Source organism: Gossypium hirsutum, chromosome A02 (genome assembly GCF_007990345.1).
Source record: "Gossypium hirsutum isolate 1008001.06 chromosome A02, Gossypium_hirsutum_v2.1, whole genome shotgun sequence".
NCBI classification, from domain to species: Eukaryota; Viridiplantae; Streptophyta; class Magnoliopsida; order Malvales; family Malvaceae; genus Gossypium; species Gossypium hirsutum.
Window position 1 is genome coordinate 24801284 of NC_053425.1, and position 14532 is coordinate 24815815.

At 33.2% G+C, this 14532-nt stretch overlaps 1 protein-coding gene across 1 annotated transcript; it reads right to left on the reverse strand.

The window, feature by feature from the left end:
- Positions 1–5240: 5240 nt before the first annotated feature.
- Positions 5241–11906, reverse strand: LOC107951060 (uncharacterized). The gene is made up of 5 exons (XM_016885961.2): positions 11688–11906; positions 10863–11114; positions 9559–9795; positions 9241–9458; positions 5241–5700 (listed from the first exon to the last, which is right to left on the reverse strand). The coding sequence occupies exons 2-5, from the start codon at positions 11112–11114 to the stop codon at positions 5433–5435; spliced, it is 975 nt and encodes a 324-aa protein (XP_016741450.1). The 5' UTR covers positions 11688–11906; the 3' UTR covers positions 5241–5432.
- Between the last annotated feature and the right edge of the window lie 2626 nt (positions 11907–14532).

The window sequence follows — 14532 nt, forward strand, 5'->3', positions numbered from 1 at the left end:
GTTTCTTTCTCACTCAAATCTGTGATTTTGAGTATCAGTTTGCTAAACTCCACATATTTCCTAATTCTGCCTTGTTTCAAGAACCAACCAACATAGACCGAGCTCGGATTATTGGGGGTAAAACTGCTCGTTAAACTCTTTCTGAAACTTCTCCCAAGTCCCAATTGTGGCCTGCTATGCATTTCTCTATGGACCTTCATCCCCACCTTAAAACAGAAAAATTAGTAAAATATCTAGCAGCAATATTTACCTTAGCATCATTATTCTTGATGCCCATGACATGGAAGTATTATTCAATCTCCCACAAGAAGTTGTTCACTTACCTTGTGAATTTTTCCCCTTAAACTTCTCTGGTTTGGGGACATCTACTCTCGCGGCTTAGTGTTGCACTCAACACCCCTTACCCATGGTGGCTCGACACACAACAACCTCACCCTCGAGCTCATCAATTCTTGTGCTCAAAGCCCACATCATAGCCTTAGTTTCTTCCTTCAAAGCCATTATCAGGGCCTCGAGACAATTTCCCTCACTATCAGCTTATCCGTGGTGGAATTGAGCATCCCTCGCATCACTTCCACATTGGAACTGAGAGACTCCAACACAAACTTCCTAAGTTACTCTTCCATCGAGTCCAACTTTGTAGTGTATCCCTCGACTACCTCGAGTGTCTCCCTTACATCCCTCATGGATTCCTTGAGATTGGCCACTTGACCTTTCAAAGCCTATCATTTCCCTCGATCAAATAACTTTCCTGGCCCTCCCATAGATCTCCATTGGCTCAATCTAATCTTCTACTCCTTTTGTCATCTCGTTCTACACCTTCGAAACCATAGTTCAAATATCAACTATCCCGAGGCTAAAACTTTAGTCTCGCAATACATGCGGCCTTAGGCAATTTAGTTCAAATCCACCTAAGTCTGCCTAACTCTCGCAAGATGATAATTTCAATAGAAATTCTCTAAGACACCGAAAATAAAGTGAAAGCAACTCAAAGAAAAAAAAAACAAAAGAACAAAAAAGTCACAAGAAAACAAAGCACAAAAAGTGTTTGAGTAAATGCTCTCAAAGTATATCTATTACTTTGAATAATTATAATTGAGTAATTATAGATGAGGGAGAAAATATCTATTTATAGTTGAGCTCCTAAATCCAATAATACAAATTAGTTTACATCGACGAACGAGATTAAGCCAATCTACATGTAACACCCCCTAACCCGTATCCGTCGCTGGAATAGGGTTACAAGGTATTATCGATCAATACACATCATTTAACATACATAACTCATACATTTATGCATTGATACTCAAATACCATTTAATCTCAAACACATTGTCCCTTATAAGGGCCTACGAGGCCTTAAACATGCTTTAGAAGTGATTCGAGACTAAACTGATAACATATGAAAATTTTGAAAACTTAGAAAAATTTCAACCATACATGGGTCACACGCCCATGTCTCAAGCCGTGTAGAAATAGGGCATATATACTGACTTGTATCACACAGCCGAGGACATGCCCGTATGCCAGGCCATGTGAAAACTAAAGGGTAAACTGACTCAGCCACACGGCCGACCACACGCCCGTGTGTCTAGGCCATGTAACTCACTGACTTGATTTCTAAGCGTCATCAGAGGACCCACGGCCGTGTACCATGACCGTGTGTCACAAATTGCTGAGACACACACCCGTGTCTCTGCCCATGTGGACAAAAATAGGCCATTTGCAAGGCCAATTTGCCACCCCAACTTCAATATACCTGCACAAGGCAAAACATACAATTTCCATACACAAAGGGCAGTCAAATCAATCCTAATTCATGCTATACAAATACAACCATTTCACTTACTCAAATATATACCAAAACAACATGATCTTTAACCTTAATTCATACAATATATATACCAACTTAATATTCACAACCGAAAACCATTCTCAACTCAATAATTCATTCACTGTAATACATACTATTTAACTACCAATTTGACATATAAATTCATACCACAATAAGACCTTTCTCAAGCTTTCATCCACCATAATTCAAATAACCATTTTAACTTCCATAACATCTTGGTGACAACCATACCAAAGCAAACCATCTCACAAGGCATTATAAACATCTTACAAAAGTCATTAACAACCATTTCTAATAGCCAAACACACATTAATATTAACATTATTTACAAGCCAAATCTCATGGCTATAATCATAACCAAAATACCACATCTAGCGTATACATGACATATACCATAAATGTATAATTCAAAAATACCAACTTAGATGTTTGATAGTGCGATGATGTTCCCGACGACTCCCGGATTCGAGCTAACCTTGATTCACTATAAAACATAGAAAAATAACACGAAGTAAGCTTCATAGCTTAGTAAACTCGTATGTGAATAACTTAATTCAAGGAATAAATGCAACCAATTACACATGACAAAACCATGTACACATTAACTACAAACCTTTCTCATGTCTCAAAACATGATCAAATACAAACTCATTAAACTTTCACTATTTAATACTTGAATAGATTCTGCACATACTTGTATCGCCTCGTACTAACCTCTTTCTCAACCACATCATTCGTTTACCCGTTGAACCATTTGGAAGAGAAATCGGATACTCAGGATTCTTGTACGATAAGTACCTATACCATGGCCCGTAGCCAAATCAAGGTAACTTATCCGAAGAACTATTATCATGGCCCGAAGCCAAATCATCCGATATGTATGGCCCGAAGCCAAATCGGTAAAATACGCACCCGAAGTGTTAATATCATGGCCCGAAGTCAGCTCAACGTATCACTTATTAGCATGTCAATAGTAGCCAAAACTATTTTTAAGGTTCAACCGGGCTTTCACACTTTTCGTTTCTATCATCGAATGTATTCGTAGAGTCATTTTCACAATTCATACATTATCCATAATCCTGTTTTAACAATTTATGCAATATTAAAGCATTTTAACATACATTTATAATATAATCATCACATACAAACTTACCTCGTATTCGAAATTGACGGATCGGGTCGACTACTCGATAACCTTACTTTTCCCCCGATCTAAATTCTTTCTTTCTTGATCTATATGAATTCAAAATTAACTTATTTATTCATCTACTCATTCAATTAATCCAAAAATACACATTTGGGTATTTTTATACATTAACCCCTAAACTTTCGCATTTAATCAATTTAGTCCCTATTTCACAAATACACAAAATTCACACAATTCAACAAAACCCATGCTTGGCCGAATTATATATGTCCCTAGCAGCCCAAAAATTTCATTTATTTCACATTTCAACCACACAATTTGCACATTTCACAATTTAATCTCTATTATGCATTTTTATCAAAAATCTCTTAACAAAACATGTAAAACTATTATCAAGCTTTCATATTTCAACATTAAACATCAAAGAACACATAGATTCAACAATGGCAACTCTCAAAATCTTTAACAGTTTCAAAATTAAAGGTATGGGCTAACTAGATTGAGCTGCAATGATTACAAAAAAACATAGAAATCATCAAAAACATAGCTAAAACCGTACCTTAATCAAGCTAGGAGTGTGCCGAACCTTAGAAAGCTTCAAAACCTTTCTTTCTTTTCTATTTTCGGTTCCTAAAAAGATGAATGAAATGAATTTTGGCTTTGTTTTATTAAATTATAACTTAATTACTAATTTACCATAATAACCTTTGTTATAAACATATAAATACATATAACAGATGGTCATAATTGTCCACTTACACTAATTATGGACTAATAACATTATAAGGACCTTTGATTTATTAAATCATAGCAATTAAACACCTTTAACAAGTAGAATGTAACTTTTGCATTTTACGCGATTTAATCATTTTTATCAAATTAACCAACCAATTGATAAAATTAGCTCACAAAATTTTCACACATATCAAATAACATTTTGTAAATACCAAAAATAATATTAAAATAATTTTGTAACATCGAATTTGGGGTTCTGAAACCACTGTTCCGATTTAGCTAAAACCGGGCTGTTACACTACAATTTGAGATTCTTAATGGATTGGTACAATCCTTTACGACTACAAAATTAGATCTTATCAAATTACAAATCTTTTAATATTACTTTTCATATTTACCAAGATAGTCCTAATTTTCCTTAAGTGTTTCATCAGGCCACGAAGGCTTCAAGTAGATGAATTTCTCCACATGTTCCACAAACCGAGCCAATTCAAATGAGTCGAATGAATCTCATTTAATCAATTGACCTCTATAAAACATTCTTGGTTTGTTAGTCACAGGCTTCGATCCATAGTCCATAACACAAGTATATATGTGACAAGACCCACCATTACTCAACTACTACCTTCCCTTCGACACTTGTCTAAAATACCTATATCAAGTTCATTGGCTTTCTAAGCCTTCTCCACCAACCAAATAACTCCAAGACACCATTTTACATATCAAAACTTTTTTAATTTTTTTTTAAAACATTCTCTTTTGAGTTCAAAACCTTGTATCCCTCTCCAAGCTCACCGAAACAACCTCAAATGGCTCTTAACATTCTCATATGAACCATCATCCACCCCATTACGAAATCCTACATCAATAATTCTTTTTAAGAAGTAACTACTACTAAAAATATTATTAGCTTAAAACCCAATTTTAATGTTTACCTTCTATTAAAAATATAACTATTTTTAATTTACATTCACTCACAAGGTGAGTGATAAATCCTATAATCAGAATATTTTTATGATCTTTTATTTATAAGAAAAAAAAATTATTCATAAATCGTACATCTAATTCACATTCACGAAATTAACAACTAAAATCTATGAACCACTCATACTCCAACAAAAAATAAATAAATAAAACCGCCAAGCTCTAAAAAATTTTATCCTAATATCACATAAATCTCTCCATGAATCAGATTGCAACCCAAATCCTTTTTATCATTCCTGACTAAGCATTTTTTTTTTTTTGCTAAGCCTCGTTATTCATTTCATTATTAAAAAATAAAAATTACTTTCATATTCATATTTGTATATTTATATAGTTTAATTTAAATATAATTATTTAATTCGTATCAAACCAACCCAAATTATCAAAAACCTTGCCCAAAGCCAACTCTAAATTTAACGATTGGGCATCAAGGTTTTTATGACGTGGAGATCACCATTTAACTATGCTAAAGCCGGGGGGGGGGCGGAATAAAATAACAAAACAGACGGTGCAAAAGTGTTTTGCAAACATGTGACATTTTGTATGGTATATTTTCCCTGTTTAATTTTTTTACATACAAGGATGGACAAAAGTCGCGTCTCTGGAAAGGAAAACAGAAAAATGATCATATATTTCTGTGGGAAGCCTAAATCCCATCCAATATACATCCCTAACTCATTAAATCAATAATCTAATCCCTAATAATCCAAGCTATGATGAAAAAGACATGACCCCCGCATGCTTACGTCTTTCGTCTGGAAGCTTCTCCATCTCTAGGCCACCCTGGTATGACGCAGACTCATCGTCCACCTCAGTCTCTCGGTTACCAAGATCGTTTAGAGCTCTCTTTGCATATACTGTAAATGCAATTGTGGTAACAATTGCTATGACGAAGGAAACAATGTTGTATATAATTTCCACAGGGGTCAAGTGATAGTTGCCATATTTGACGTTGGCTAATGTCCTTATTAACCGACCGCTGCACAAAGATGCAAACAGTTAGTCTACAGAGATGATACCCACCAGCAGCATATAACATCAAACTAAATGTGAAATAATTTATATTTCAAGTCTGTGACATAAACTCCAGAGCTTTATAGGAACTGATTAGTAGAATTAGTTTGAATTTGGTAAACGCTTGAACTTCATTAAGTTCCCTTTTAGACTGTTTTCTTCTCTAACTACTGGACCTACAAAACTGGTCAATGACACAGTCATTATTGACTTCATTACATGCTGCTAGGGTTAGATGACATGGCAGCATTACGCATTTGCCTAAGAATTGCATTGATTGGGCGACTTATTTTCTCTTTCTTCTTATTTTTTCTCTCCCTCCTACGGAACATAAAGCAACTCTTCCTCAACCTCCCGATCATTTGCCTTCAAAACCAACTCCCAAATGCTAGCAAAGGTAATCCTTTCTTGTTTCCTTCTCTCTCACTCACTACATTTGGTTTGGTCTGAACAACTCCCTCCCTCCTTTTCTTGTCTCATCTTTCCCAATTTCCTCAAGTTTTTATTTGTGTTCATTTTGATTTAGCCTCAAAATTAACCGGACCCCATCTCTTTTCTTCTCTCTTTCCATTTCTCAACTTCTAATTTCCACTGCTGATAGTTATGGGATATAGGGCTTCCAGTTGAACTCGCATTAACAATTTCTGGAGCTGGTAGCATCAAAGTGTCGGCAAGGTATGGTGAATTTTATTCTTTTGACTTCAAAACAGCAATAATGGGCAAGGGATTTAGCTTTTGATAGCTTTCTTACAGTAGGAAATTGCAGAAAGGTGGGAAGCAGGTGGGGAAGCAGTGGTCTGGCATTTTGCTTGATGACTTAATGGCTGTTGTTGTTACAGTCACGAGTTACAGATCGAATCACCTAACAATTCGTAGGAAAATCATTTGGCTTAGCAGGGCTTCCCCCCTTGTTTCAATTTCTTCTAGGTGAATACCTTATGGCTTATCTTAGACACGTTACAGATATTCTTAAACCTCTTAAAATTAAAGTAATTTACCGTAAACTTTATTTCCCCCTAATTAGCCCCTTAAATAGAGATTACATAGTTCAAATAAGACGCTTAATAAAGTAATTTAAAGCAAATACTCCAACTAAGGAAAGACTCCTAATGATATACTCCTAATAAGATAATAATAAACTGAACTCCTAATAATAATTAATGAATTGACGTCTAACATTACTCTACTTCTAGAAAAAGAGCTTGTCCGCAAGCTCAAGATTTAATAGCTCATCCCGTTATTAAATGCAAGGATATTTCAGTTTCTCTACACTCCCCTTGATTCTGCACAACATCGTTAGAATCTTTTATCTCCATATCTCCAACCAAAATATTTTTTTACATTAGTTTCTGCACGAATATGGTTTGTCACAATTATAGCAAAAACCCTTGTCTCTTTGTTCTTACATCTATGCACAAGTCAAATTTTTAAAAAATAAAAAATAAAAGTGTTGCACCACTTACACTTGAACTTACTATCGACATCCCATCATGCCCAGAGTTGTTTTTAACAAGAAGAAGGACGTGTCACTGCCATATTGGTATCTTTAGTACTCAAGCTCGTCTATTGCCATGGTTCTCTTCATGTTAGTCGTTCTTGTTAGTTGTTGCTTCTTTCCAAAGGCCCGTACCAAATTAATTGCCTGAACAAGGTTTGGGGAACATCACATCTCCATTTCAAGCCTAACTAAGTCTGTTAATCCCTAGGTAAACAAGTCAACCTGTTGGTCCACTTGCACTGTATTAGCACGTGCCAACCACCCTTGAGATTTGACATTGATATTCCTCAACTGTTTCAGTCTGTTTCAAGTTAACTAGATCACCTAAAAGGTTACTGTGTAACGGTGCCCTAAAATTCTGATCGTATCATACTTCTTGAAGGAAACCCATGTGGGATTGGCTTTCTCCTTTTCCATTTGGCAAAACCACAACTGCACTTCTCCTGTCATGTGAAATGCTGTCAATCCCACTTTATCCACCTTAGTTTTTTTTTGGTTTGAGAAAAATTTCTCACCCCTATGTAGCCAAATCAAGGGATCTTCTGTACCATCAAAGGTTGGAATATCTAACTTTGCAAATCATAGTAGTACTCCTGACTCACTTGTTGACTCTATCCTGTTCTCTTGCCTATTCTGTCAACTACGAATTTGGTTGACATTGTTGTCTCCACCGTCAAACCCTTTTAGCTTTCACGATTTTGGTTGGAAGCCATCAATTCTTGTATTTGCAACAACAATTGTTGCAATAGCATATTGCCCAAGTTATCGATGCTTTTAGCCATCGTAACTCAAATTTGAGTCCAATTCCTCTCTGATGTTGGAGTCACCCATTATGTCTAGCTCTGGTGCCAAGTTGTTACAGTTCCAAGTTACGAATTGAGTCAGTGAACGATTTGTACGAAAATCATTTGGCTTTGTGGCCCCTTGTTTCTATTTCTTCCACGCGAATACCCTTTGGTGAATGTGTGGAACTCTTCAAAGGAAGTCCTTACCTTAGACTAGTTAGATAGTCTTAAACCTCTTAAAATTGAATTAATTTGGCATAAGCTCATTTCTCCAAAATTTGGCTCTTAAATAGACATTACATAGTTCAAATAAAACACTTACTAAAGTAATTTAAAGCAAATACTCCAACTAAGGAAAGACTCCTATGATATAAAATGCTCATAAATAAAAGATGAAAACATATGTCGGTCCCTCTGTTATAGAGACCGGATCAAATTAGTCCCTCTATTATTAAATAGATCAATTTAGTCTCTATATTATTAAAAAGAATCAAACAAGGTCAAATTTTAATGAAGTTACCATTAACTGTATAAAGAAGTATATGAATTTTTTTTTTTTTTCATTTGCAATTTAACTCCTAACAAATGGTTCATTTGTAGAACCATAAAAGCTTTAAAAATATTAATTTTGTCAAACAATAAATGTTAACTCTGTTAAAATTCGACCTTATTTTATTCTTTTTAATGATATAGGGGACTAAATTGATCCATATAATAGTAGAGGGACTAATTTGATTCGATCTGTATAATAAAGGGACCTACCAGATACTTTCACCCATAAATAAAATCTCCTAAGACTTCTCCTAATAAATTATAATCTGATCTCCTAATAAGGATTAAATTAATTGACGCCTAAAAGTTGTGGTATTAAGGTGGTATAGGGTGATGGCAAAACTAGAATAATCAGTATTTGAGGGTGTGTTTTCAAAGTTGCAATGTGCAATCGTAGTTAGTAATAATGTCATAATTTTAAGCACATCAGCAAATTACAATAAAGCACACCACCTGCTTAACTTAGCACCCTAAAAGGAACAAGTTTTATGTTCACTTGATTGACAATTGCAAGCCCAAATTCTTTATTAGAACTCATTTGGAGGTACGAGGAGTCAAGGACAGCAGGCTCATTTCAACAAATTAAGAAATAAATTTCAAGGGCTCCTAAAGAGCTTAAACCTAGAACCAGAGTACTATAAATTTAACATGAGTTGATCACATTGCATACCTGTAGATATAAATAAAAGCTTCTGGAATCATTCCAGCAATTGATCCACATAAATAGGGCCAAAACTTCATGTTGGTTACCACAACTGCATAGTTGAAAATTGTGTAAGGAAATGGTGAAACTCTAAAGAGAGCTACCACTTTAAATTGATGGAACCAGCTTCCTTCTCCTGCAAGTCGAACCATTGCAGCTGTCTGAGGCCATTTCTTTAACCATTGCTGTCCATCCAAGAGAAGAAAAGATCATAGACAGCAGCAATGAAGATCAAGTTTCCAAAATAACTATTTAAAATTAGCTGAAATCAAGTAGAAGTCTTACATGGATACGCTCACGGAAAAGCAGTCCAATCAAATATGGTAGGACCATTCCGATGGTTGTTCCGACCATAATTATGAGGAACCCCAGACCATAGCCAAAAATCATCCCAGCCAACCACATAGAGGGACCCGAAGGTATCAAGAGGACAGGAAACAAGGCAAGAGAAGTAACAAGCACAACTGCAAGAACTGGGCGACCAAAGGCCGTTGCTTCCCATTGCATGATTGGGAAAAGAATCTACAGTTAAATTGAAAATTCATCAAATGCTAAAGTTTCAGTTATCACAGGATGAGTACACTTAAGGATGCAATCTTAAACAGCATCCAAATCATGAAAAATATAATCATATAAAGAGAGTTGTATACATCCAAAACTCCCATACAAATTAAACAAGTAAATGAAAACCATCATTTCCTCTGAGAAGTATCAATAAAAATCCCTTTCTTAGCTTAGTTCATAGTCCATCTAATATTAATTATTGTTTGAAATGTCACAGATGCTGGTCTTTAGTTTCCAACAGATCACCAGACGTTGACTCTTCCAAACAGATTTCATTGCAATGTTTGTAGTGTAGTTCCAAATATTAAAAATTTTAAAGCCCAATTAGTTTCGGATATTGTTTTAGAATTTTTCAACTATATTTTAGCTCTAGATATAATTAAGGAAAAAGATAAAAGACATTATTTGAGAAACCTTGTTTTCCGATTTCTAAAATTCTAGACAATTTTAAATTTTCCATAGAAATTGAATTTCAATAAAGGATTTTCACTTTCAAAATACATTGATGACTTATGTACCTCTTTGAATGATATATTGAGAGTGAAAGTGGAGAAGTAAATTGGAAAATGTAGACAAAACTCCGCTGGCCTTTAGAGCTCATTTTTTTGGTTAAAATCTGGCCTTTCGGATAATTATAGTACCACAATTAAGCAACAAAATTTAACTTGTGTCCAGTTCAGTTTAGCTAAAATAATTATAGTACTACAGTTAAGCAACAAGATTTAACTTGTGTGCACTCAATCACAATGTAGCTTCTTCAATGCAAATTTTAACATGTCTATGACAAAGAATGTTACCAGGTGATCAGATGTGTAAGCAAACGGTAAATTCATTCGATAAGACACCTAGACAAAACTAACAACCAAGCACATATTTTCATTTTGCTGGAATTAGTCAAACAACTCAAAGACATGAATTACAAACACAAAAACAACGAACAAAAGTTGTGTAATAAGCAAAACTCTAAGAGATAGAGAACATAGAGAGACAGAAAGTGAAGAAAGCTATGGGTAATCAGTAAGTACCTTCTCGAAAAGAAACGGAACTCCCCATTTCAAAAAAACAAGAATCAATATAACTGCAAAAATGCAGAAGATGAAGGCTTTGATCCACCAGCTAAAAGTTTCACTCCTTGTGGGTGGTTGAGGTTGTAAGATGTCCACTCCAGCTGCAGTAGGTTCATTAGAAATAACCAGCCTAACGTATTCACTATCTTCTCTCGGATGATGCCCAGAGTTAGTGTCATGTTTTTCTATTTCCTTAGACAAGTTTGGCATCTGAACCGAAAGAAGTTGTACTCAGCAACTTGTAAATACACATCAAACCACGCAAACTAGAAATCATATCTTGAAAACTAATCAATATCATAAAATTAATCCCTGTCGATTGCCAACAAGACATTAAAAACAGAAGAATAGGACATAAAACTAACACTATATCAGAACAGAACAATTAATGCCGCAAAAATAAAAACATAATTGAATAGAGGAACATGAAAGAGATACAAGAAGAAAGTATGATTTCAGAATTAATTAGGGCAGAAGGAATGAAACCCAATAACAGCTAAGTAAATATTATAATGTCATAATCAGCAGCATATCCAACTCCAATTTATAACATATTTTGAAAAGAACTTCAATTTAGTTTTCGGGTAAGAAGAGAAAACCCTAACTCTAATCCATGGAGATGATCTACGTAGCTTAACAAGGATCCAAATTCAGACTATCAACCCATATATCTTGATTATTTTATGATTCTGGTAGGTAACTCCTTCGCATATACAACTCCTTTTTCCTTTCATAAGAATCTAAGGGAAAAGAGAAAAGAATATGAACTTAAGGCTAATTCACCTCTCTCTTCGTCTTTATTGTTAAAGGTTAACAAGTTCCAGTTCCAAAGACGTAGGAGGAGAAGAAGCGACACTCAAGATGAGCTCCTCGGCCGGCGGTAGGTCTGTAGGTCTGACGATCAGGCGGCTGGTCGCAGATTTGTTGGTTTGGCTTTTACTTTGAACGAGAAAGCGTGAAGGTTTGAAATAAGGAATTTTCCAAACACGCCTTTTATAGTGTGTAACAAAAATTCAAAAACTCAACTTTTTCTTTATTCTAAATTTGAAAACCAAAAAATAATTAAAAAATTCTTTTTTCTCTTCCTTTAGTCCCAAGCTTTTCTCACACATAGAATATATTACCAGAATTTGTATGCCTGCCACGTGGGGTGGTAAATTTTCAAGGAAATCTAACTTTACATAGTTTTTTAATATAGAAATGGAAATTATTTAATTTAAATTAAAAAAGAAGTTGATGCCTTAATAATTGTATTAACTTTTTTACTCTTAATTACAAGAGTTTAAAAAACTGCAAAAACAATGTTTCAAATAATTAATTATAAAATTTATATTTTTGTAATATTATTTAAATTAAAAATTGTTAAACAAAATTTTTAATATCATTATTTTATAATTATTATAATTTAAAAATAATAATAATACCGACAAATGGTTAGAAAAATTGGAATTGAATTTTTTTCATTAAATATTTACACCAAATTTGAATCCTAAAATCAATAATATTGCGAAGGATTAAGATAATTATGGTTATACCAAAAAACATCATACTTTTCTTCTAAGCTTTTAGAAGAAATCTCAAAGTTCACTAGGCTTCCACCTTATTAAGCTATAATTTTATTTAAAAAATAATTGATAAAGTTAAATTTAACTATTAATTTTTTAAAAAGAGTTTTATGCTAACATGATATTTTTTGTCTTATATGTCACGCCGGTAAATTAATTTAAAAATTATAAAAGTTTTCAAAAAATAAAAAATTCAAAAAATTATAATGAGTGAGCTGCCATATTTAAAAATTTAATGCTTTATCCAGTATTTCTATTAATTTAAAATATTAATGATCAAATTTAACTATTTTTAAAAGGTTAATAGTCAATTTTAACAAAAAAAATTGGTCAAATTGTTAAAAGATTTAAATATTAAGAGTTAATTTGTCGTTATATATTTTCATAATAAAAACTCAAGTTATATTCTTCTAGTACCTTACTTAGGTAGAATTTTTAAGGAATCATAAGATATTATTAGTGTATACTATTATTTAATCTTTTAATTAAAGTATTGTTTGATAAATTAAAAAAATTAAGTATAGAATTTTTTAAGTGATAGATTTACATTATAAAACTGTTTGTTATTGTTAAGCTCGATAATCACCAAGAAAAAAGGTGAATTAGTGTTTAAAAACTATAAAGAAATATGACAAACAAAGAAGACTTAAGAATTTATAGTGGTTTGGCCCCAATTGTCTACCTCCACTACCTAAGTTTACCACAACTAAGGATATTCCAAGTTCACTATATTTGAACCTTTACAGGACAATGTTTAACCTTTACAAAACTCTATCTTTTCACTAAGCAAGATAAAGTCATTTCATTCAGATTTTCTACCCAAAAACCTTAAACAATCCCTTACAAAGATGAAAAATAAGAATAAGGATTAAAGACACATCTTAAATGAAGATATTACAATGATAAAACTAACTTAATAGCAATACAACACTTGAAAAGAATAAAAGAAATGGTTGCTCAAGTATGTGTATGAAGAACAAAGAGAATATCAATGAAAAGATTACATTTTTGTGTAATTGACTTTACAAACTTGTTTCTTAAATTCAATGTGGAGCTATTGACTTGTATTTATGCCTTCTAACAATTTGGTAGTCATTTGGAGATGTTGGGATTCAATTAGAGTCGTTGTTGCAACTAATTTGTGTATGCTTCTGCTTCAATTCATTAACATGAAAAGACAATAGAAACTGTTGCAAATTTTCTTATAATGTGTAAGTGCACACAATCGCTAGCAAGTAATATAGTAGTAAATACTAAAATTATCGTCTCCACAGAGATTAATTTTAAATCATAAATTTTGAAGTTAACAAATGGCAACTTGGAAAGGAAATACAAAATTTAATTGAATGCAAAAAAAAAGATGTAAATCAATTGAAAAGAAAAACACAAATTAATAGTAATGAATTGAATAATCAGAATAATTATTTCCCCTAATATGGAACTACTAGTAGTGATGTAATGTTGCGACATTATGATGATTTATTAATCCGAGATTAATAGTTTATAAGCTTCTTTTAAAGCCACTATGTTCAATCCTTAAACTAATTTAACATATGTTTATGCCAAATTAATGTCAAGAATACAATTGCAAGCACCATTTCTATAGGATTATGCACGGTAACAATATATGTCTATATCATTACACATTTAAAATCAAAGAAATTAAACAAGTTTTACATCCATTAATCACAACCTTTTCAGATAAACAATTAACTCAATTACCCACTCATGTTGATCAAGCAATAGCAAGTATTAAACATGAATATGGATAGACATCATATTGCAATAGACATCTTTAACAAAGTACCAATAATCTCATATTATGGGCTAAAGCCCCTAATCATCAAATTAACAAAAATCAAGCAAAACTGAGCCATGGTTCAAAATAGCAAAGGACAAGAAATAAAAGTCAAAGAGAAAGGTGAAGAGATAATGAGTCGAATGAGGTGGTTCTCCTCCAGTCATTTTTATCGCTTTATTCCTCTTTGGATCTTCTTCTTCACTAACTTACTTCCTTCTGAAAACTAATATTATGTTATGTACCAAGCGACTCTCCTCTTTTT